Source organism: Hylaeus volcanicus, chromosome 5 (genome assembly GCF_026283585.1).
Source record: "Hylaeus volcanicus isolate JK05 chromosome 5, UHH_iyHylVolc1.0_haploid, whole genome shotgun sequence".
Classification (NCBI taxonomy): Eukaryota; Metazoa; Arthropoda; class Insecta; order Hymenoptera; family Colletidae; genus Hylaeus; species Hylaeus volcanicus.
The window spans coordinates 21775178-21799252 of NC_071980.1; the positions used below are offsets into that span (position 1 = coordinate 21775178).

Here is a 24075-nt window from a genome sequence, read left to right on the forward strand (position 1 = left end):
TACCTCAGGGAAGGCAAATCTTATTGTCATTGGGTGCTAAAAATTCATGTTGAAGAATATATAAATATATAGAGTATTATTATATCACGTTTTTTTCTGCGTTTAGCTCTACAACGAGGATGAAAAGTATCATTGTAATTATATTCTTGAAATATATACGAGGTGAGGCATTTAAAACGGGCCACCTTAATAATTCGCTTACTTTTAGCGATCGAAAAGAAGCGTAGAACAAAAGTTGTTTGATTTCGAGAAGCACGTACGTGGTGCCAATAAATCTGTTTTTTTTTTAAATAAAATGTAGAGTTTTTTTTTATACATATTCTGGTAGAGCGTTTCAAGACGAATACAATGATCTATAGTCGAAGGTCATTCACGGTTGACTGTAACAGAAAATAAATTATTCCAAGACGCTCTTCAAATATTCCATTAATTTTATTATTTTACGTACTTACTGTAAGTGTACAAAATGATGCACTTGAACTTGAATGCATTTTCTAAAACGTGTTAACGTAGAAAACACTGTACGATGAACTTCATTTTGATCAATTGCAATGCAAGCTCTTCTTATTCGCTCCTTCGCATCTTCCTTGGTTGTTGGGACTTCGCTCTATACTTGCTATTTTGAAATAATATATTTTTTACATGGATTTCTATTTATGGGGAAAATTATATACAGTAATGATCGTAGAAATGACACCAATTCCTCAAAATGCTGACTATCGAATAAGTGGAGTACACTGTAATTGTGGCAGCTGTACCAAATGATTTTGTTATAATAAATTATGATTTCTTTAACGTAAAACAAATTTCTAATGCCTCTTCATTCCATTGTCTTTTATGAACTTTGATATCGAAATGCACCCAGCTATATTAAGTGTATACCTTTCAAAAAGATGGTTCACCTTCAGAAACGGAGTTAGGACTTCAAGTCTTACAAGTGGTGTTTCTATGAGATGTGATGTCTCCAGAAATTTCCCTAAAATATTGGCTAGAATTATTTGTTTCAGTTATTGTTGACCGCGCCATAATAGGAAACTTCATCCTATAACAGACTTTGCAAGAAAACGTATCGCTCTAGTCAGAATATATTTTCCAAACTTCGTTTTGCGTTGCACGAGTAGTCAAATGAAAGACAATGCAACAAAGATTACTTTTCCTCCTATCGATGTACGTCTTGCAAGTGGTGATTTGTTGGGTGTTATTGTCTCCAGCAATCACCCTAAAATTTTAACTAAAATGCTTGTTTTCAGTTATTAGTAACTACAAAAGGAAACTTCTCGCTATAACAGACTTAAGAAGAAAACGCATAACTCCGCTCAGAAAATTTTCTCCAAGCTCCCCCCTCTCGAGACACGAATAGTAAAATGAGAAACATCGCAGCAAAGATTATTTTTCCTTCTGTCAATTTCCAAACACGGTCTATAGTTTCATTGAAATAGAAAAGAATCGATCTCGAAGGGGTCGGCCACCCCTTCCTTCGCGAACGCAAATACGACAGGATACGTCGTTATCAGTCGACGCAGGGAACGGGTGTATCGAGTAAAACAAGCCTGTTAATTCGTGGCATCCCTTCCGTGGATAGCTCCAGGCTTAATCCATCGCCCTTGGCCCCGGCGCAGGCGATATCGATATCGCGATAAAATCTCGCTGCCGACGTATGAACTCGTATATAATAAATCGGATTACCCGTGCGCGAAGGGACGATGGCATATGCTTCTAGCACAGAGGGAGGGGTTTGCATATTGCGAGGGAGAAACAGAGAGAGAGGAAGGAGTCTGTCGGAAACCCAGGACCCCTCGGAACGAACCTCAGGGGCGGCCACACGTCACGCTACCCTAATGCCGTTCGCCACTGTGGGATAGTTAGAATATCATCGTTGTCTGAGAGAGCGCGTGATTTTTCGGGGGGTGTCGCCGGACGTTTTCCACCCTCGGCGGGGATCCCACATGTACGTCGCGTCGGGAAGAGTTTGTTCTCGAAGTATTCATGATCTTGGATCCGTGACGAAATTTGATTTCCCCGTTTCGAATCTGGCGAACTCCATGATCGCCTCGTGATACTCCTTTTGTTTGCTCGTTAGCTGGAAATTGTGTTGAATGAGCGACGGACACCGATGGTATTCTAATATCTTCGTACTCGTTTTAACGAGTGAGGATTGTCCAACCCTCGGACGACACTTGATTCTGTTTTCTGTATGAAGTATTGCACTCGGATCTGTAATCGGTCTATTGGAAAATACCTGGGGACAAATAATTAGAAAATTAATATCGTAATGTTTGAAAGTAAAAATGCTCTCAATGTTTCATAAGGAATTGACTAAATAAACAGAGAAGAAGAAGTAATCTAGAAAAGGAATTCAAATGAAAATGAAAACGAGTAAGTAAATAAAAGAAACTATTAAGAAATAGTGAAAATTAAAGTATAGGAGAACAATCCATGCTTTTCAAGTTGAACTCTTTTCGATATTATTTGTATACGCTGCTTAGCCATTAAAAATATCGGCCTCGATCATGGAAAATCTGCGATTTTTCCAAGGAGTGATTTTACTTGTGTGACACCAATGAGAAACAATTTTACGAATCAACATAATTGGAAAGTGTCTGAATTATTTATCTTGTGAATGTCTCTTATCAGTGCCATCGACCGACAGCACAGTGTTAAGAAACAAAACATCAAAGTTCAGGCCGTCTTCTTTCCGAACCGATCCTGAAAACGACAAAAGCCATTCGAGGGTTGTAAAACTTCAGAACACGCAAATTCGAAGACTGTTTTCACATAAATAAAAACTGTAAGATCGTTTCAGGGTAATTCCGCCCCTCGATTATACTGCACTTCCTCGGTGAACAAAAAGCTCTCTCTGCCTTCGGAAAATACGTTAATGCGAACGAAAGACAATAAATATATCCGAGTCGCGAAACGTCATTTTGCTCGGGCAACGTTTGTTTCGCGACTGGAGACAGAGACGAGTAGAAGAGCCGGCGGAAAGCATTGGTTGCTCTCGCGTTCGCTGGTAACGAAACAGTCGAGGCAGAAAAGAATCTCCATTGTTTTAGCCTAATCGTGAGACGGAGAGACGGATGATTCTCGCAGAGATGGCTTTGTGCTAGCCAACCGTGAGAGAGAATAATTTTGTTCGCAGTTATTCCATCGATTCGATCGGTTGGGAATAGCAATTCAAATAATGTATAGTACCTATTTAACATGTAATATTTTGACCTTTGTTTCGCAGCTCTCTTCAATTTTAAGCATGATTAATTTTTGAATTAGAATACAATATGGTGGAAATATCTTTATTCGATATTTACCATTTTGGATAGAGGTATTCGGATCAAATGTGATCTAAGATAACAATTATTATTGTTTTATGCGTGTCTGAAAAAATCCTCTGTAGTAGATTTCTACATTTGCACTGCTAACGATTACATAATATATAAAAAATAATTAATTAAAATGATTTTCACGATACGAACACAGAAAAACGCGTCTTAATCGCAGTTAGTAGACCATTCATAAACAAAAATAAAATCTCATCAGCAGAATGACTGCAACGTAGTCCCATAATAATATCTAATTGACCAAACAATTCACTTAAATTCTAAATAAAAAGAGGAACAATATTATCTCGTCTCCACGGATGTAAAATACTTCCCTTTCTCCGTTAAAATTAAAATAAGTGGTGGGAGCAGAGACGAGGTGGAAAGCAGACGGGAAAGCGGGAAAGCTTCGGTGGTATAACGGAACGGTCGAGGCAGAAAAGAATCTCCATTGTTTTAGCCTAATCGTGAGACGGGGAGTCGGATGATTCTCACAAGGGAAAGGCTTTACGCTAGCCAACCGGAAGCCGGTGTGTCGGTATCGTTGCACGGGTCCTGGGCTGCTCGAGCGTGTTCCAGAACGCTACTCGCTCCAGCGAAACCCGGTCCCAATCCCACGGTGTACACGCCGCGGGGGTCCGCAACAGGATTCGCCGGTTCGAGCAAGGAGCGCACACTCGAGAGTGGCTCCCGTGCACGTACACGCGCGCGTCGGTTATAAATCATTAGCAGCGCCGGCGATTAGTCCCTTGCGGAGGGGTTGGCAGAAGGGAATGTCGCGGCGATGTGTGGCAGAAGGACGCAGAGAACGCAAAGGACGAAGGGAGCCCGAATGATTATTGCTGTGCCACGGCTCGCTCGTATGGGGTTCCGGGGCGCAGAGGGGAGAATTATTAGTAGCCTCTGATCTGAAGCTACTTCCCTTCGCGAAGAGGGTTCTAATGCACTAACGAGTGACTACGAGGATCGAGCGAATCGCCGCGGAAAGATTTACTGCCCATTGCCGACCACCACCCTCTGCCTGGAGCTGCGATGTTTGTTTTCTTGGAAACGCGTTGACTTCGGACCCTTGGCCGATTAGTTCTGCATCGCTCGGGGGATTCGGGGGATTCTTACCCCTTTCGATCAACGACGCTCATTGGAATGCTTTGAAAATGTTGCATGAAATTGTAATCCTTTTTTCTTGCTTTATGATCTATTAAGGGGGTGCAATGGTGTACTTCTTTGTTTTCAACCGATTTTTGTTTTGTATTTCTGGAAAGAGACATTTAAGAATATTGTGCAAAATGTTTGATAAAGAAGTCTCTAGAATTGCTAAAATTACAATTCTTAATGTCCATCGTTTATCATCTATTTATATTGTCTAATGAGACATTAAATATGTTTATCTCTAAACAACATCTAAACCTGTTTGGTAGTTTGCTAAGAAAACTATAATTGATTTCTTCTATTTTTATCAACAACTAGCTAATATTTTTATATGAAATTTAACCATTTTTTTCCAAGGCCCACAATTTCCTAATTTGCTAAAACATGAAATTATTCTCACATCAGGAGATAAGCATAGGTATCTACTTTAAAAAACTTTAATTTTTTTATTTCAAATGTACACTGTAGTCATAAACCCTATCGACTTCGATGAAAATCACAACCAATGACAGAATAATATTTAATTAGCTAAATAGGCAATATTTACAAACACAAGTGTAATAATAAAACAAACATTGAAACGCACGTAAAGCGAACATGTAATTAAATTAAGAATAAAATTGACCAAGAGTTTGAAAGAAAAATGATTGACATGAATGTATTAGATTCAAAAATAAATACGGATTTGAAATTTATCGAAGTTAAAAATTGTGACACATGGCACAAGTGTCACTGTGTTCTAATATTTATTCTAGTGGGAACGTGACTTCTGAATGTCGACTTAGATAGCTCGACGTATGTCACACTTTCATTCCTTAGCACGGATAGTGTACCACGTGCATAGCAAATAGTTCAAGCGCAAGTAGGTCAAAGTAAACGTATCGATAATTTTCAATGGGGAGAGGGAGACAAATATTTATAAAGAAGTGATGTTATCTGTAAGTTATCTCCTCGAATCTAATAAGTTGTATGATGATTTCATTGATCACACTTTGGAATCACAGATATTTTTATTTTTAAGTATTTTCTATTTTCCAAAGCAAGAATTATACGTTCCAATAATTGTCTCTTTTAATGGTGGTAGAAAATTCTACGTATGGTTTTTAATACATTATTATATAGAATGATAGGGCATTTTATTAGGTGCAAACAGTATCTGCCACTATACCATTATAATATAAAGGAATATTTCAATCACTATTTGTATAATAAATACTACCTTTCAGTTCTTTTAAATGAAAATTACATATACATCTACAATTTAACCATTGAAGGTGTCAAATACCTAGATCATTTGTTGCCAAAATACATATTCGCGAGAATGATTTATTCTATCGTCCAGCCACTCAGAACTCTGCCTTAATTTATCGGGTGAACCACTCGTTTGGTTTTCTTCTTCCTTCCCTTAGATGCATGTAGATTGACTGTGAAGAATTTTTTAGTACGTATTGAATTGTTGTATAAGTTTCGAATTCTCGCATTCCAGCACCGTTTGCACGTTTCGTTGGGGATCAACAGTCAGGGCTGTAACGACTCGGTGGGGTCAAGCTGAAAAGTGGATACAGTCCATTCCGAGTCAGACGCGCCACGGTCACGTCCTGGGGCCGTAAATCTCCCTAATTCGCTTGTTGAGAGTCCAGAGGCGTCACGGATGCCGTTCGGCCTGACGAATGGCCGCAGGTTTAATGAAGCTATATAGGTCGCCATTGTTGCGAAACTTACCCCCGTGCCTCACAGTAACTGGAAGACTTCTCGAACGAAGGAAATTCCGAAACGCGACGTCCTAGCAAAGAAAGAGGACTAGCTTCAATGGCTGCTACGTCTGTGTTACTTGCGAATAAGAAACTTGGATAATAAGGTGCGAATTGATAATTGATAAGGGCTACGGGTCTATTATCGCAGGAATGATCGTTACGTGCTTCATTCTGCTTACTCGCAGCCAGACTCGTCCATTAACTTTGTATAAGCTGGCCAGTGTAGTAAGTATCTGACGTCCAATGGCCGAGGCCTTTTCAGTGGAATATTCTACTTTGTATGCCTTCGATAAATTCGGTAACTTTCCAATCAATACGGACAGGAAAGTTTCACGATGTATGTCAAACTCACTGTATCTAAATATATTTTTTGTGCTAATTCCGTACCTTTAATATAGAAAAATTGCAGATACAATGGAGACGATGCGTCGTGGATGATACTTTCTGTACAATTGAATGAGACTCAGTTTCTTTTTGCAAATTTCATGTTAAACCTCTTTTTTTTTTGTCTAACGTCGACGACACATCGTGGTTGGTGGCGTTAATTACTTCAGACACGTATTTGTCTGAAAAGTTTGTCAAGAACCGAACTAGCCGCGAGAGATTCAAACGCTTGGATCTGTTTCGATTCAACAGGGGGAGGGGGCGCAAAATAGAGGATCTCACTAGTTGCTAATACATTAGCGAATAAATCAGCAGAGCAGTGACATGTTTTTTTCGGAAGTGTATACGGTGACCCAAATGCGGATCGATCGATATGGTAAATCGCGGGAGGAATGCCGGGGGTGGAGGATCGAATCATTCGGCGGTTTGCCTCTGAAACGGAATTTAATCGAAGTAACCGTCGAGCGTTGATTCCGTTCGAGCGAGTTCAACTCCGAGAAGACATCGGCGTGTAACTCTTAATTAAAAAATTTCTAAGAATTCGCCGACGAAAGGAGCGCAGACGTCGTAACGAAGCTTAATTAAAGCCGGCCGTTTTACTTCCCGTTATGTTCTCGAAAGCGCTCGAGCGGGGCTCCCCTTCCAGGACCCAACTTCAAAATTACTTCGAAACCGCTTTAGAACACTCGACGGTACACTTTCCAGCCGACTGTGCCCGGAACTCCCACTCTCCCATCTCCCACTCGGTGGCTGCATCTCCCCGTCCCTTTTTTGGGGTGGCGGACAGGTAACTGCATAAAAATCTCGACGCATTCAACGAGGGCGAATAGCTTCTCATGTTACGCCGACCACCATAACGGAATTGCTTTATTAGACAGTCTCTCTCGCTGCCTCCCCTCATTCCTTCGTCTTCTCCTTCTCTGGCCACCTTCTCTCGTCCTCTCGGTGTTTCCCTTTCGCCAAAGGCTGCTTGTTCTCTCGCGTGCACCTCCTCCAAAGGCTCTCCTCGTTCTTGTCCGGCTGCTAACGAGACAGCTCGCGAGCAACCGAGCAGCAGCCGGGCCGACCGGCACCGTCCACCCTAAGCCTACCTTCAACGACCAACCGGGCTACCTAAACGCGTCCAACGGATCTACTAAATCAAGATGTACATTGGTCACGGTGTACATGGCGGTCGGCTCTGTTATCCATGCTTATGAAACATTGATTTCACGCGGCCAGCTCTACGCGCTGCTCTCACGACGCTCTCCATACACGGGGTGTTCCGCAAATACGCGGGCTGTCTACTGACAAAGGAAATAAATCGCGCCACGATAAATCTGATTTGAACGAAACTTTGTGTGATTCAGACCTTGGGGACCCTTGAAATGATATTGTTTGAAATGTTATTTGACGTAAATAACATGTGTATTTTGTTTCATAATTATTTTCCTAGCTCTGATCACTTTTAGAATAACATTGTTTGAAATATTTCGAAAATTAACGTACTATTTCGCTAATTTAGTTTAATAATTTTATTTTGTATTTATTTGTAATAGTTGTGTAAACAAGTGCACGTTAATTCTACATTTGTTATCCAATCTCTGGAATACATAAATATATCAACAATTTTTAGAGATAAAAGGACTGACCTGTCTATGTTAAATGTCTAGGTTAAATAAATTATCAAATAAAAACATCAATGTATATAAATTCTGAATGTTCGAGTAGCGTAGAAATAATATCACACCTACTCTGGCCATATTACACTACACAACATTTACATATACGATAACACGATCTTAATTAGGTTTAATATTTTTTGTTTGCAATAAGCATTGAACTCAGATTTTTAGGCAGTATATAATATTTATTCATTGTTTAAGCATTTCCATGCAGTACAATAACGTTTCTTGCATTATACTTCGTTCATCTTCAGATGTAAAGAAAAATTACAAAATTCTTTTTATAATTAAATAAAAATAAAACTGACTCGAACAATCGTTTTATTTAAGTATATTTTAAAACATCACTGTAACGTTATATAAGGACGTTGCAAATTTTAATACTAAAATAACGCTAAGTGATTTCAATGTGTATTAAAACTATAAACATGTAGCATTGTTAATAGACAGTAGATAGAGAAGAGAAGCGTTGAAGTCGTTTAAAAAATGGCGGATTGACGTAATTAAGCAAATACATACGCAACTTGATCTCATAACAATTTGCATTTTATTCGTCTCAATAACATACGCTGCGTTCATCACATGTAATAAATCCTTTAAAACGATATCTACGATTTTGTATTGTCCGAGGTACAACGTCAATATTATAAATAAACCCTTCATGAACTGTTGAAAAACATGAAGAATCTATACTTTTAAATTTCGAGGAAAATTTGCTTTTCGTTAAGACGCCGCGGAGCAGAAAAACAACGTTTGGAAAATATTCCGATAATTTTTTAAAGTGACGTACTCATGGTGGCAGTCCAGGATGGACAAAATAATGACGCATAAACGCGCCATATATAGCAATTCATTCGCAACGTTTATTCAATCGAATTGTTATTCAGACAAACGTACATGCATACATACGCATAACGTGAAATATAATTTCATTCCATAACACTAATTGTAATTTTCATTAATCCGTGATACAAATATCAGACCAGAAGTCAATTATCCGTTCACATGTTATTCAAAGCTTTTATTCGGGATATTATTAAATTGAAATAAAGAAATAATCATCAAGCTCAAAAATAAATTGTCAAGAAAACTTTACTTTTCGATTTGTAAATTTTACATTTAGTTGGTTATTATTAGACTGCGGATCTTTATGCATTTATAAGAAATTTGAATGTGTCAGAACCTACAAAATGCAAACAATAGGCAAAAATATAAAAAAGATTGAAAGTAAAGTTCATGTTATAATATTTGCAGAATAAAATAAATTCCTATTTAGGTTCAATTTCTGTAGGCACCTTCCCGAAGATTTTATTTTGCATAAAGATTGGCAGTCTAGTTATTATACAAATATTTCTTGTCTCTAGTACAAGTCAAATGTAGAAGTAGCGACAGCGTGTGGAACGAAGACAAGCTGAAGGGATGTTTTCTCCAGGGGATGATATTAATGTTTCCTTAATACGGTATTTCTTTCCAAAACACCCAGTACACGGCCATATTTCAAACCGGCATCCCCTATTGCTTGTCTGTAAGGTCAATCGATTTTCATACCGGTAAAACTCGTCGGCTAGGTCGGGTGCAAGATCACCAGCCGCGTTCCGACTGGTTGCCCCGCTGCAAACTCTCAAAAACAATTGCCCGTAAGACACGCCGCGAAACCGAGACCAGGATTCGACTCACTCTAGCCATGAAATCGACGAACCGCAAGCGTTCCAAACATTGGAAGCATCTGCTTTCAAAAATAATATTTGCGTGGATGAAATTCGAGACCGTTGCACACAACTTGCAATGTATTTTAAATTAACGATTTTTCATTTCCGAAGAAAACCCTAAAAATAATTTTAAAAAATGTTTGATAACACTCCGAGTGTTTTAATTCTTAGCACACACTTATCGCAAAGGTACACTTATTTCGATAACAATCAGAAAATTGTAATTTTTATTTTAGCTCTAACGTTACAAATTTGTGATGTTCAACTTCAGAATTTTATTATTTTCGTCAGTACTCGGTATTAGAAATGGAAAATATCTGCCAATTGCGAATGTGTTAATATTTCTTAAGGAGGAAAGCCTACTCAGAACGGTGCGAAAGAGGTGCATATTAAAGAATGTTTGTTAGAGAAATGAACAATGTTCTAATAATAAATTTATGAGTATTTGGAAGAATGTTTTATAGTTGATCTGTCGCAATTTTTGTATTTAAAAATATCTTACACTGACAAAGTTGCGTCGTTGACATTTTCGTATATGAGTATTTCGCGCTGACCACTCCACTTCAGAACTAGATTATCTGAAATTTAATAATATAGCATTTTTTAATAATAAATTAAATTGTCTAAGTGTTACCGAGACGCATTTTGTAAAAAAAATAACGTTACGCATAATGGCAACAATTCATATACATTGTAGTCCTAAAGAATGCTCATTTCTCGCCCATAGAAAAAACTAGGCTAAAAATCCTTTTGAAACAACTTAAACAATTTAATGTGTTATTCAAAAATGCTTACATTTTGAATTTCGGATAACGCAGCTCTGAGGTAAGGAGGTCACCACGATATACACATGTACAAAAATGACAACGCCGCAACTTTGTTAATTTAGGATATTTTTATATACAAAAATTGTGACACATGCACTAAGAAATGTTCTTTCGAGTACTCTAAAACATATTAGCAGAACATGTTCCGTTCGTCCCCAAAAAATTCATAAATATGCTGCTTTTTCGGACCGTCTTAGACTTCTTGAAAATAGGCATGAAATTTCTAGACAACCCAATATTTAAGGAAAAATTGTTGTGACACGACCCACGTCTACAATGATAGACGTATCGCATGCCTTCTGACATGTCCACCGACATCCGAAGAAGGTGTCCTCTTCTAGCCACGAAATTTCCGGGATCCTCGATACACGCGATCGTACAAGTGCGAAGGACACACGTAGGACATGCAGGGGTGTCGGACAAGGGTGGCAGGTTATCGTGTGTGCCACGGATCATTACCCTGCGGGGCCACCAGCAGGACACACTGTCCTGGCCTCGAGCTAAGATTAATCACTCCCAGGCCAGACCAGAGCAATATCGGCCGCTATAACGTCGGCCGACGATAACTCGCGACACGTTCCTGGGAGATAAGACGTCCCGACATGACAGCCGCGAATTTTCAAACGCTTCGGACACCCGAGGTCAGCACGACGACATGGGTAATTAACTGGGTATCTGGAATCTGGATGGTATCTGGCGTAGTCGTATTTCGTGTTGGGGAGAAATTAGAAAGACGAGATTTTCTACTGCGAATTAAACTAACATTCCTAATTTAAGGGGACGCAACACTGTATAAGAGTTTTATAAATCAATTAATTTTGTTCCGTGTCTCGAAAGATCCACATTTCAAGAATGCTCTATCAAATTTTGACAAAAAGATATTTAGAATTGCTAGATTTACGACGTGAAGTGTGGAGCAGTGTTAAACGTTCGATCGAAGGCTATTGGGGGTTTAGGTACATTTATCTCTAAACAACACTTTTCAACTCGATTGATAGCTTTCTGAGTAAATCATGAGCCCAATCGACATGATTCAAGTCACAGTCTCTTCAGAAAACTAGAGGTACTGATTTTATTTTTAGCAGTTCCGAGGCAATTTTCATGATTTCTTGTTATGTATTCATACTGTATATTTAGTAGTATATATTATAAAATGCTATTATACATAGTATGCCATCTAAAATGAAATAAAGCTATCGCTCTTCGTTGAGGTTTTTTGACTCTTTGGGGCACACACTTTAAAATAAAAATAAAACTCAAGCTGCACATAATACAATCTTGATAATAACTCAGCTGCAAAATTAGTATAAAACGAGTATAAAGTATTAGTATATAAAATTAGTATAAAATAATACATTTCTAAAAAAAAACATTCACCATTATAACTGCACCACACAAATCGGCAACCTTGATGACAACGACAGTGTCAACAATTTGTTAATTTTGACTCGAATACATTTCTGTTCCTATTTACTTATCATTAGTTCATAACATTGTCAACCGAATTAAAAACTTTAAATATAATATTGCAGCTAAGACAAAGTTGGATATTTTTCAACCTATCAAAAGGTTGGATATTTTTCAACCTATCTAAGATCAAAGAGTTGCGAATGGGTTTAGTAGCTCAAGGAAATGAGAGAGATGGTTTACTCGAAACAAGGGATATGATGTTATATTGAAATGAAATAACAACCATTTAAGATAGAACATGTATTTTTGTTTAGCTTTCAAATATAATACATAACAATGGTGTGTGCAACACTGTGTTCTATATTTATTTTTAATTCATCCAATGTTCGTGAGCTCTAAAAATAAGCATCTAAAACCAAGATTTTTTCACCAAAATTACGATCAATTACAAATTACTCCAGAGCCCAATCAGTAAACTAGCAACGGTTACGATTGCGATGCAACATTTTTAGTTAATTATTAAGGAGAGTTAAATCCTTTTCGAATTTTGTAACGATTTGACGAATAGTGAGCATGTTAGGTCGATTATGTGGACCATAATTTTCACAAACTGCACGTTGGCTATACATAAGAGATCGTTTACTTTACTTTCGGTTTATGATAATTACCAAACATTTTTGAAGCGTGTATCTTACCAATGTTACCATGATTATCAGAGCATACCGAGTACAAATAGCAGTTGGTGTCACTTCTATGTGTAGGAATCAAATGACTTTTAAACGATTTCCAGTTTGACAACGTATATTTTATTGTCTGACTTTTACAACTGTGTCGACCGAACTGAACTCCGAATTATTATAAATAACAAATCACACCGCGTAACCACGCAACCATTGCATTCACAGATACGCTCACACGCTTACCCTCATATTATATATCACACTCCTACATATGCCACTAAAAGGCGTTGCCATCATATTTTAAAAACATATCGTTCTCGTTTAAAACCCCTTTGGCTTTCTTGGAATCAATTCTTGCGTTCAATAATAGCGCGAGATGGTTGATCTTGATTCTTCGATCGGCGTCGGGCAAAGTCACAATATTTGTCCTGTAGATAATCAGCAGCGTCCGCGATTCTTGTTTGTCTCTCGTGTTGCTTCTTGGGACTCGTGGTTTTGTCCGCAGGAGGCACATTGTTCGGTGGTCTGGTCGTGAATTTGTTGCGTCGTGTATTGGTCCCCTAATTTTCAAACCAATGCATGTTCCGCCCCATGGTGAAACTTGTTTCTTAAAATGTGGGGTGTGAGCTGAAATACCGGTCGTCAAAGTTGTTTCGCTGAAGATTGATGGTGTCTCGAGGGACTCTTGGATCGAGATTGCGTGCAGGGATCCTTTTTCGCGTTTCGAATTTTATCACATATTTGTCTAACTTCAGCTAATAACTCTAATACAACAGTACTCGAACCAAATAACATTCACAAGATTGTACAGATGGCCGAACTTCATTTATATGAACCCGATGGAAAACAAGTAAGTCATGCATCCGCGTAAGTTATAATACAATCAGGTACAAAAACACAAGACAACCTACTAATTTCTAAATTTTTATTTAGTAACGTAAACGAAATTTATTGTATATATTTACGGTGAGAAGTACAACTATAGCACCACCTACATTGTTAAACGTTTAGGACTCTATTTGGTATGAAATAGAATCGTATGAATTTGACATGTCAGGACCATCAAGGACCATCAATATACTAATATAATGTTATTGTCATTAAGGGGTCACACCACTTAGCCCATCTGAATTTTCAGATCTTTTAAAGAATTGTTATTGAAGCGATATTGTATTAGAAAATCATGTTTTACTTTCTTCATTTTTAGAAAAATGGCAGCTTGGCAGACGATAACTCAAACCAGGTTCAAGCTAGAACAGTGAACTAAAATTAATTAGTTTCATAGGTCCAAAAGCTAGTGAAATACATAGCCGTTATTGAAAATATACATTTTTAATAAAATGGCATCGTTCCAAAGTAAAACATACCAATTTAGCTTAAAATTGCTGTACTTAAAGTTGCATAAAAAATACAAATATTAATATAATAAAAAACCCTACGTATTTCACTAGAAAAACATATGCTGATTACATAAAAAGAGATTCAAGTCGATGGATTGAGAATTTGCGAGGCTAGAGTGCCCACCGATTTTGATTGTGTGCACTAAATATTAAAAATGTGCTGCCAAACAAAAATATTTTTTCAATTGCAAATCTAAAAGTTCTGTGGATTTGCCCATATATATAGAATACTTTAAGCAAAAAAAAATCAAGGGGTTCAAAAAATCAAAGTAGCTACTTTGTCAGTGAAAAAATCAAAGTAGCTACTTTGTCAGTGAAAAAATCAGAGTAGCTACTTAGCAATATCTAACTAAATTATTAAGTGATGCGCTCAAATAATTTTCATTTCTACAGCCTGATGAGTTTTTAATAATGCCATTATCAACCACTTGCGTCGTTTACCACTGCCATCTGGGATGAGGAATAGTATGAATACTTCTACGCGTAGTTAGAGTACGCCTGAGAGTCGCCACGTAATATTAAAATAAAAAAATGTTTGCTTAAAGTGTTTCAGTTACAATTTTATTGTTACACTTCAAGAATTCAATTCATATGTAAATCGAATGTTAATGAAAGTAGTATTCTATATTTCACATGTTTGTTTTGTCTGCGTGATACTATACCAAGTAATTGAAGTCGTTAATCTTGAGTCAATAACAACTGTTCGGCATATCTGGTATTTGGAATAACGGATGAAGGGTCTAACAGTATATAAACGTGATTCCGTGAACACGATGTATAGTTAGCCGCGAGATAAGTTTCAACGTGTCTCAAGATTTTACAAGAATTAGGATTTCCAAGATATTCAGCCATCGTGTGTGTTTCGTCATGAGAAGTAAGTACTTGGAAATGTTTCTAACAATTTATTGAAACAGCACTAACTGAGAACAAAAGATGATTAAAGAATAAAAAATTGTAAATAATTTGTCGATAATACGTACGAACCTACAGCTGTTTCATTCTTAGGTGTCATTCAACGCGAAATCAGAAACTTTTTAGAGTAACGTCGTTGATTTTGGCGAAATTTGAATATGTTGTAATCTTTAGTGATGTTTAAACCTATGTCGAAGTATTTTTAAAAATTTTAAGAATTATCGACTTTATTGCTGTTTGAAATCGGTTGCTACCTTTTCTTCAGTAAATTATAACTAGACTGTCGAAGTAGAGATTTGTTTAGAACAAATTTTGTAAAGGTGCTTAAACAAAATCTTTGTTTAAGCTGAAACTATTTTTATTTTGGAATTTTTATGTAGTCGCTGTAAGCTCGCGGAGACTGATTATTCATTGGCTAATTCAATACATAATTATAATTTCTTGAAGAAAGATAGCACAAAATTTTAAACGGTTCTGAAATCTACAATTTTCAAATTTTCTTAAAATGCTACGGGATACGTTGAAATATCATTAAAGACTTACTCTACATTAAATTACTGTTTCAAAATTTCATGTTATTATGATCAGTATACCTAACAACAAAAGATGCGATTAGACTCCATAGGATAAGTATTCCTGTAATGCATCGTATAAGTTTAAGTCGTATTTTTGTAAGAAAAAATACAAAATAAATAATGTGTTTGAAATACAGAAAATCCAGTTTGACAAATAATATTAAGAACGTCAATATAGACGATTTTCAATTACAAATATTTGGAAATATTTTACTCCGATTGTACATTGCATTTGCACTTGCATCAAGTGGACAAATTATATCATCAAAGAATAGTCTCAATTGTGTGATTTAACATCTCCCTATATTAACTTTTAATATTTCATCTTAGAAAATAGCTACAGCTTGACCAAGTTTTTACAATTATCGTGTATAAATATTCGTAGAACAGTGGTACCTAGTATTAATGTTTCTGCTTGATAAATTTCAGATTTATATTTAGTAGCTATTGTCGCCACGATAGCCATCTTTTTTATCAATGGAGAAGCAGCCGTTCTTTCAGAATGCCCAGGAATAAATGGAAGACTATCGACTCAGATTGCTGATCCAGATAATTGCCATAGGTTTTTCAAATGCAACATGGGAAAAAAGTTTGTGATAGAGTGCCCAGAGTATAAGGACGAAGTCACCTCATACCAATTGTGCTTTAACCCGGAATTAGGAGTTTGTGATTGGCCGGCGAATGTAACCTGCTGCAAAGACTTGGTACCTGGAGGTACAGATACACCTCCAACCCCACTACCTCAATGTGTATCAGGAACCAAGCGAGCCTTCGAAGACAGATGTGATCTTTATTATCTTTGCGTTGCCGGGAAAGAAGTCGTAACGTCCTGTCAGGCGAAACATTACTTCAATCCAAGAATAAACGATTGCGACATTCCAGCTAATGTGCCAAACTGCCCATAAACCACTGTGGCAACAGTATATGGTCTTTATGAATTTGAATGAAGTATGAAGACAAGAATTTTCGTTTTAATAAAACCACGTGAAGTTCAATTCCACTCTGAGAAATACAAGTTTTTTGGCACAACAAGGACACTTTTAAATACGCTAAGAACAGTGTATTACGTATCGAATATTTTCGGCGTACGCTATACAACGCGTGTATTTTATTAATATGGTTGTAGAAATATTGGGATACATTTTCTGTTACTTCTAATTAAAACGTTCATTACTAACTTACTGTTTATTTTCCCTGAATTTAATATATTAGGCTGTTCCAAAAGGTTCGTCCGTGACTTGCACTCGATTATTTTGTATGGCAGTGTTTAGATAAATAGACAACCTAATTTCTTAGATGTCAATGTTGTAACATTAATGGAGTAAAATGAATGGTGTACAATTCAATAATGTAACATTAGACATAAAATATTGTGCATGTATTGCTATTTAAGGAAATGGAAGAAACTTTTGGGACAACCTAATACTTTTCATTGTGCATTAGTAATTAATTTATTAAAGATGTATAATACGAGGCGAAACAAGACTAAATCGATAATAGACTCTTCAAGACGACGCTGCGTTTAGGTGCTTGGGAGATTACTCTCAAGTAAATAGCTGGACGTTGGTTTCATTTGTCATTTATTATTCAAATACAGATTTACCCACCGCTGTTGGCGACTTATCGTGATTACCGATCACATTAATTTTGGTACATGTTTAATGACATCCACAACTGATTAGAAATAAAAAAAGTCGATAGTAACACTTGACAATCAGTCTGAACATAAATAAGTAACATTTTAAAGTTAGAATCTAAGGAATTTTTCATGCTTGATCGTGCTGAATTTTTCATTTTTCAGAAGAACATAATAATTGTACCGAGAAAATAATTAAAAAATACAAATGACTTGATCTATGGTAATTCAGTGCTATCATCTTTAACATTATAATGTTATCACTTAATGAATTAAGTTATAAAATGCGCTGTATCTTTTGGACCACTCTAATAATTACTCAAGCGAGTACTTTTCCCCACTGTGATACGACAAAATCGGCTTTGTTCTTGTATTAACAATGATGCTTAATTAAGACGAAGAATTTACACGAAATAATGGCATTGGTTTTAAAAAACGAAAAGCTGGACAAAATAAAACGACGGAATGGTGGTTGTTCTTCGAACTGCAATGATAGTAAAATATGCAAACAAATATTAAAGATATTTGATTCCATTAGTTGATTCCATAGACAAACAAAAGTTTCATTTTGAAGAATGTATCGGTCTATTAATTTTTTGTCTTATTAAATCACATATATGTAACAAAACCATACATACCATGACCACAGATACCAAATATCTAGAAAGAATTAATTTTTTTAGAAATTATGATGCTATTCATTTAGCAATCCGATTGCTAGGCTAACAGGCTGCGCGGTGGTGCGCTTGTTGAAATATTTCTCGTTCGATATCTATGTGGAGTAAAGAGTTGCCGTCAGTCGCAGGCAATCGGGCGCTTTCTCCGCGAGGATAATTGTCACCAACAGGAAATTCAGCCGGCGATAGCAACTTTTGCGGGCCTCGCGATCGGTCCCGCTTTCCGTCCTATTATTCCTTGTAATGGAAGCGCGGAAATGGGATGGAAGGAGTTCCAACTTGCTGCGCGGAACTATTGTGAAATAAATAGTCCGTTCAATTCTAGCGGCCTGCTGACCTAATTTTTCCGGTCACCTTTATAACGACGAACGAATTTCCCACGACTTTTTACCAGAATCATTCGAACGTGCGTCTAAAATTGAAAATCTCGACGTCTCGAAATTCACAGAGTCGACACGTTTTAAGGAAACCTGAGAACTCACTCTCAGCTTTTCGATTACAATAGGTTCCCGTAGGACCCACCCTTTGCTTTATTATCCACCACCATCCATCCACCCACCTTTAATATCATATTTAAAGATTTTTATTTAGTTGATAATGGTATGAAGGAAATGTTCAACAAATGAAAGTTGGAATTTATACAAATCAAAATAGATTAGTAAGTTATTGACACTGTTGTAATTCAAGTTTACGAATTGTGTGGCGTCTTTATAACGGTAAATGTTGTTTGCTTTATTTAATTAAAAATTTATTATGAATGAGTTAATCGTATTATAGTAAAAAAATACAGGGGTAAATTGTTGACATTGTTCTTCTGGGCAGAATTAGCTTTATTTTTATTTCAAATCGAGTGTCTTATTATGTGTAAAAAGATCAACATTCAACAATTATTTGTTATGTAAATTAAACATTTTTAGAGAAACCTTTTTTATTACTATTTTTGTATGATATACAAATTTTTATAGGAAGATGTTTGTAAAAATATATATGCTGAGGAACAGACATTGGTGACTGGCTGACGTGACATTTACTGTCCAAATAAACTGAAATATGAATATACATATGAATATCCTTTATCGTCTGACGAAAAAAAATCTAAAATGATCAGTCTTGTAGAAATGGCAAGTTCGACCTATTCAAAAATTCAAACTTAAGGAAAGAATGAAAATAAACTATGTATGCAATGTATCATCTCGACTATAGGCTATAGAAGAATCATTTCTGAATGTACAATTTAAATTTGAAGTTGATAGATCCAATAGTTTTTCGGAAATCGGGTCAACTAGCTTCGAAAATACGGTTTCGAGAAAAACGGGTTTAAAGTTTCAAACACAGACCTACACTCTGAGTTCTACATACAATTTCAGCAATTTCATGAATTCTGCACAATTGTTCAAGGGTACTTTCCAAAAAAAAGAAAAACAACCGTGAAACAGAAGAAGTCAGGTTTGCTGTTTATCGTAGAGAACCAACACAGAGAAAATCGAGTCACATGCAGGACCCACGGATCGTAGACATCCGAGAGCTGCGAGTTTTCCCGTTAGCCGAAGGCCACCTTGCGTCGGATCGCTTTTCCGATTTCCTAACGTTTCCGTCGCGCGCACCACCCTGATAGGGGTTGTACCGAAGCGGTACAATGAGCGGCGTCTGCCCCAGGGCCGTGCCAATATACGCTCGGCAACAATGCGTCCAGGTACCCGCACCATCCGCGTTATACTAATATCAAGCACCCGTGTACCGACAATGCCACCTCTTGTTGTAATATTTGGTATAGTCAATCACGAAAAATAAATACCCTTTGTGCGGAATCTCGTCGCTGCACGATATAGCCCTTGGAATTTAGCTTCTGGTCTCGGGGATGATTGCAATTACGTGGGAAAATGGTATTATTGGATAGAGACCTGTATCAGTACTTATACAGCAATTAGCAACTTACAATTAGTAAAACAATTTTAATGTAACTGTACCAGCAATTGGATAATCTTAAATTTGAATAAATGAGCAATGCTGCATCTCAGAAAGCAACTGGATTGTTTATTTGTTATGTAATATGCACAACAATGGAAGTAAATATCATTTTTGTTATTTTAAAATAATTTTAGAATGAAAGGATTAATAGATAATATTGATGTGTAAGATGAATATTAAGTACTTTCCTTTTCTAATAATTGCAATTAAAACAATCTCAGAAACTTACAAATGATATTGCGTTAAAATATTTGAATTACATATTGTAATAGAAGGGCATACTCGTATATGCAAGAAATAAAGACCAATAGTTTGAAGCATTGATGACTAGCAGTAATTTATGTAAACATATCAGCTTTGAGATAGGAATCATTCTCGGCATTTTAAATATTACAATTACTTCATAGAAATGGATGATATTTAGTACGCAACTTTTGAATATTTAATGGGAATATTTATTGACGATGTAAATTAATTATACATAATACGAACGTTTTCGACCATGTACGGGTTGTCTTAACATTTTTTAAAATATCGTTTAATTCAATTATAATTAAAATACTGCGAATGTTTATGCACTTATTGGAAATGGAAATATGGCAAACCTATGAGAATGTGCAAATGTATAAAAATGTGCAAACTGTATAAAATATCGGCAATAACAAACATGTTATATTGTTTAGAAGATTAGACATACTTTCATTTAACTTTAAATTCTGTTTCTGTACTTGTGAAAATATAAACTTGCATAAACATCCGCAATCTAATAATTAAATAAAAATAGAAAGTTATACATTCAAATTACAACTTGAATTATAATATGTGTATCATTATTATCTGATTTACATTAATGTTTGAAACAAAATATACATCTGCACATCCATGTAATAATAAACAAGTAAAAATTGGAGTGGTAATTGAACACGTCACACTGAATAATTATCAGGAACATAATAAAGTGCAAACGCAATATTAATGTTCACACGGAGTCCAAACGTGTCGAACATATTTTTTTCAGAAATCACGAATCTTTAAAACTATCTGTACAACATAATTTCAAATGAATCATTGAAAAATGTAATTAGCATATTTGGAACATATGTACAGTAGATCATTGAGAGAAACAGAGAGGCATTATCTTTTGTAACTTAGAGTTCCAATCTCGAGGACAAAAGATAAACTCCCGCCCCCTTTCCTCCCTAGAATTAGAAATATTCGATTATTAATTTTGCGGGACTATTAAAAGCGAGAAAATTTGATTTCTTCTAAAACTTTGTACAGTGAAAGTTCCCCGACAATGTTTCCAGCATTTCGTTGCTCGAGAGACCGTTCGTTTATTAGAAACGGTGCCTGAATCAGCCATTGTTAAAGTCGCGCCTTTGACCTTTCGGGCAACATTGAAGGTGGCGCGCGAAGTTCGCGAAGTCGAGTTCGCGTTAATCGCCATTCTTGGAACGGGAGTCTGCGACAGAGTTCGTTGAAAACTCCGCGTTCCTCGCGAGACGACGTGCCCCGGACCGAGAACGAGATTTATAATAAAGAACACCTGGTCGCGACGCGGGCGTCGGCTTCGTGTGAGGGTCCGTCTTTCCTGGTAGACGCGTGTCCACGCATCGTCACACCTGCTTACGTAAAGCCTCGTTCGCATATGCGTCGCGGGGTCGCAGCATCCTTCCAGAACACGGTGCTCTCTTGGCCGTCACGTTTCCATGCGTCGGAGGAACTTCCTTTTTCCTAACCGACACGCCTGTTCGTCGCCGATCCAAGGGCTCCGAGGATAGATTGGGTTGTGAGAGCATGCTGAGAGCGAGGCTTAAACGCTGGCGACGATCTCTCTCGAATTAGAGTGTTTCTCTTATAAACCTTTTGGTTATTTCGAAGGTAGGGTCAGTTGTTGACGATTGCCCAAGTCGAAAAATTAGTGATTCGTTCAATCAGATAATGGCGGATACAATAAGGTTAAAGAAGACTATAGAAATTAACCCTTTGCACTCGAGAGGTGACTCTCAGTCATCATTAGATTTCACGCAGCAAATCTACAATACCTAATGTTTCTTTAGGTTTAATTTCTTTGGAGCTCGAAGAGTCAATAAAATGATTGTCGGCGAGGTAAAGGTGACTTTACTCTCAAATCTAGATAGCTTAGAATTCATGGCAATAGAATGCTAAGAAACATCTCGAGTTGCTGGTAGATACCAGAAAAGAAGGCCTCGAGTGCAAAGTGTTAATATTATCAGACTATTAGATAAAATAGCAATATTTCTTTGCGCCAGTTAGTTCTAAGTTTACCATTCGGAGGATTAATATTAAATACTTCATACTAAATACTTAATGCTGAAACTGTCAAGGCGGTCAATTTGATGATCCATGTACTTCAGATTTCTTTCTAAAGTCCCTACCTTTCTAAAGTCTATAATTAACATTGTTTTTATCGCAATTTTTAGGTACAATTATTTTAACAGAGAATTATTTTAATTAACAAATTAGTTCGCTCTTCCTCCCTCTAATTATAAAGATATAATTACGTGTATAATTGGTGCGTATGACCTCGGTAGTTCCAGTGCTGAAAACAGACTCCTTTTATTTGGATTTACAAAATGTTAATACGTTTTTAAATAACGATTTCAAGCATGACATTGTAAAATTATTGTTTCATTTTCACTCGCATTTTAATGCTACTGAAGTAATCAGCTATGGATTGTTATAAACTGCACGTTGCATTCAGTTTTGGGTCCCTTTTTTTGATATTTTTTGATATAATGATGTTTTTTGATATTAATTAAAACATCGAACCTTATGAAACCATTGTTATAAATCCCTTTGAAGATTGTAAATTATGAACGTAAACAACAGTTAACTAAGTATTCTAGTATTATGAATTCTTTTCGAACAATCATTTCGTTAATAAAACACTGAATTGGTAACAATTTCTTTATAATTAAGACTAGATATCAAAACCAGAACGTAATACAACTCGATATAATGAATATTGTTTCTTGCTACTTTCATTTCAAACCCACGTAAAACATTGAATACTTTACATTGATTCTCCAAGGAGTGAAAATATACCCCGGGCACACCAGTTGTATACTTCCTTTCAATTCTTTGAGACAATCCAAAATACGAAATAAAATTCAAGCCACGCAGGAGAACAGTGTCAATATCTTCCTAACGCGTTTTGACTTCTATAAATTTCTCTTTTCACTTACTTAACATTTAAATAGAATATTAAAGCTAAGCAAAAGCTCAACTATTTTTTAACTACACCTAAACTCAGAATGTCATAGGAAATCTCTACGTGAATTACTAATCATAATTGTTACCTGTGTGGTGAATCTACCTGCAAACTTCCAGTATATTCGGAGAAATCCAATATTTCGGTATCGACTTGGAACGCATCTCCTAAATCTCTGGCATGATGCTGCGCGATGAGTCGAACGTCTTGCAGATTTGCTTTCACAAAGGACCCAGCTACTAGCGATCGATCCGCGAGGCACGGAGAGTCAGGTCCGCGAAGACTGCTAATTGACCTTAATCATTCCTGATTGCTGGCGGAAACTTCCTCTGAAACGATAAGAGGATCTCGACCCTCCGCGAGGAATTTCTACGTCGACGTAATAGGATCCTGGCGGGATTCGGCGTCTCGAGTTCTCTCGCAAAGCGTCACGGGTTGTACGGGCCAACGTCCCCATGAATGACAGCCTTATTGAGCAGGAGGGTAGCGCGGCGGGGGTGTCCCGAAACGCCCTCCAGCGGCTACCGGGGCCCAAAAACTCGGTCCCACGCACCTGGGTCCCTTGCAAGGAGCCTCTGTGGGGCCCTTTTGTCATGTTAATGCCGTGCAGTCGTCGTCCCCTTCGTCGCTAACCCCGCGTCCACCCTTCCTCTGGACGGTTCCAGCCCTCCTCCGTGCTACCCTCGTCGAGGAAACCGACCAGGTGTTCGATTCTTGTGCCCCGGAGGAGTTCCTCGGGACCCTCTGTCACCCGATCGGCAGGGAGGGATCTCGCCCGATC

At 37.1% G+C, this 24075-nt stretch overlaps 1 protein-coding gene and 1 long non-coding RNA gene across 2 annotated transcripts in view; both read left to right on the forward strand.

Moving 5' to 3' along the window:
• LOC128876321 (uncharacterized) overlaps positions 1-24075 on the forward strand; it is a 420681-nt gene that overhangs the window by 263095 nt on the left and 133511 nt on the right. The gene's annotated exons all lie outside the window — the stretch shown is intronic.
• Positions 15094-16817, forward strand: LOC128876320 (peritrophin-1-like). Its single transcript, XM_054122581.1, has 2 exons — positions 15094-15165; positions 16208-16817. The coding sequence occupies exons 1-2, from the start codon at positions 15159-15161 to the stop codon at positions 16681-16683; spliced, it is 483 nt and encodes a 160-aa protein (XP_053978556.1). The 5' UTR covers positions 15094-15158; the 3' UTR covers positions 16684-16817.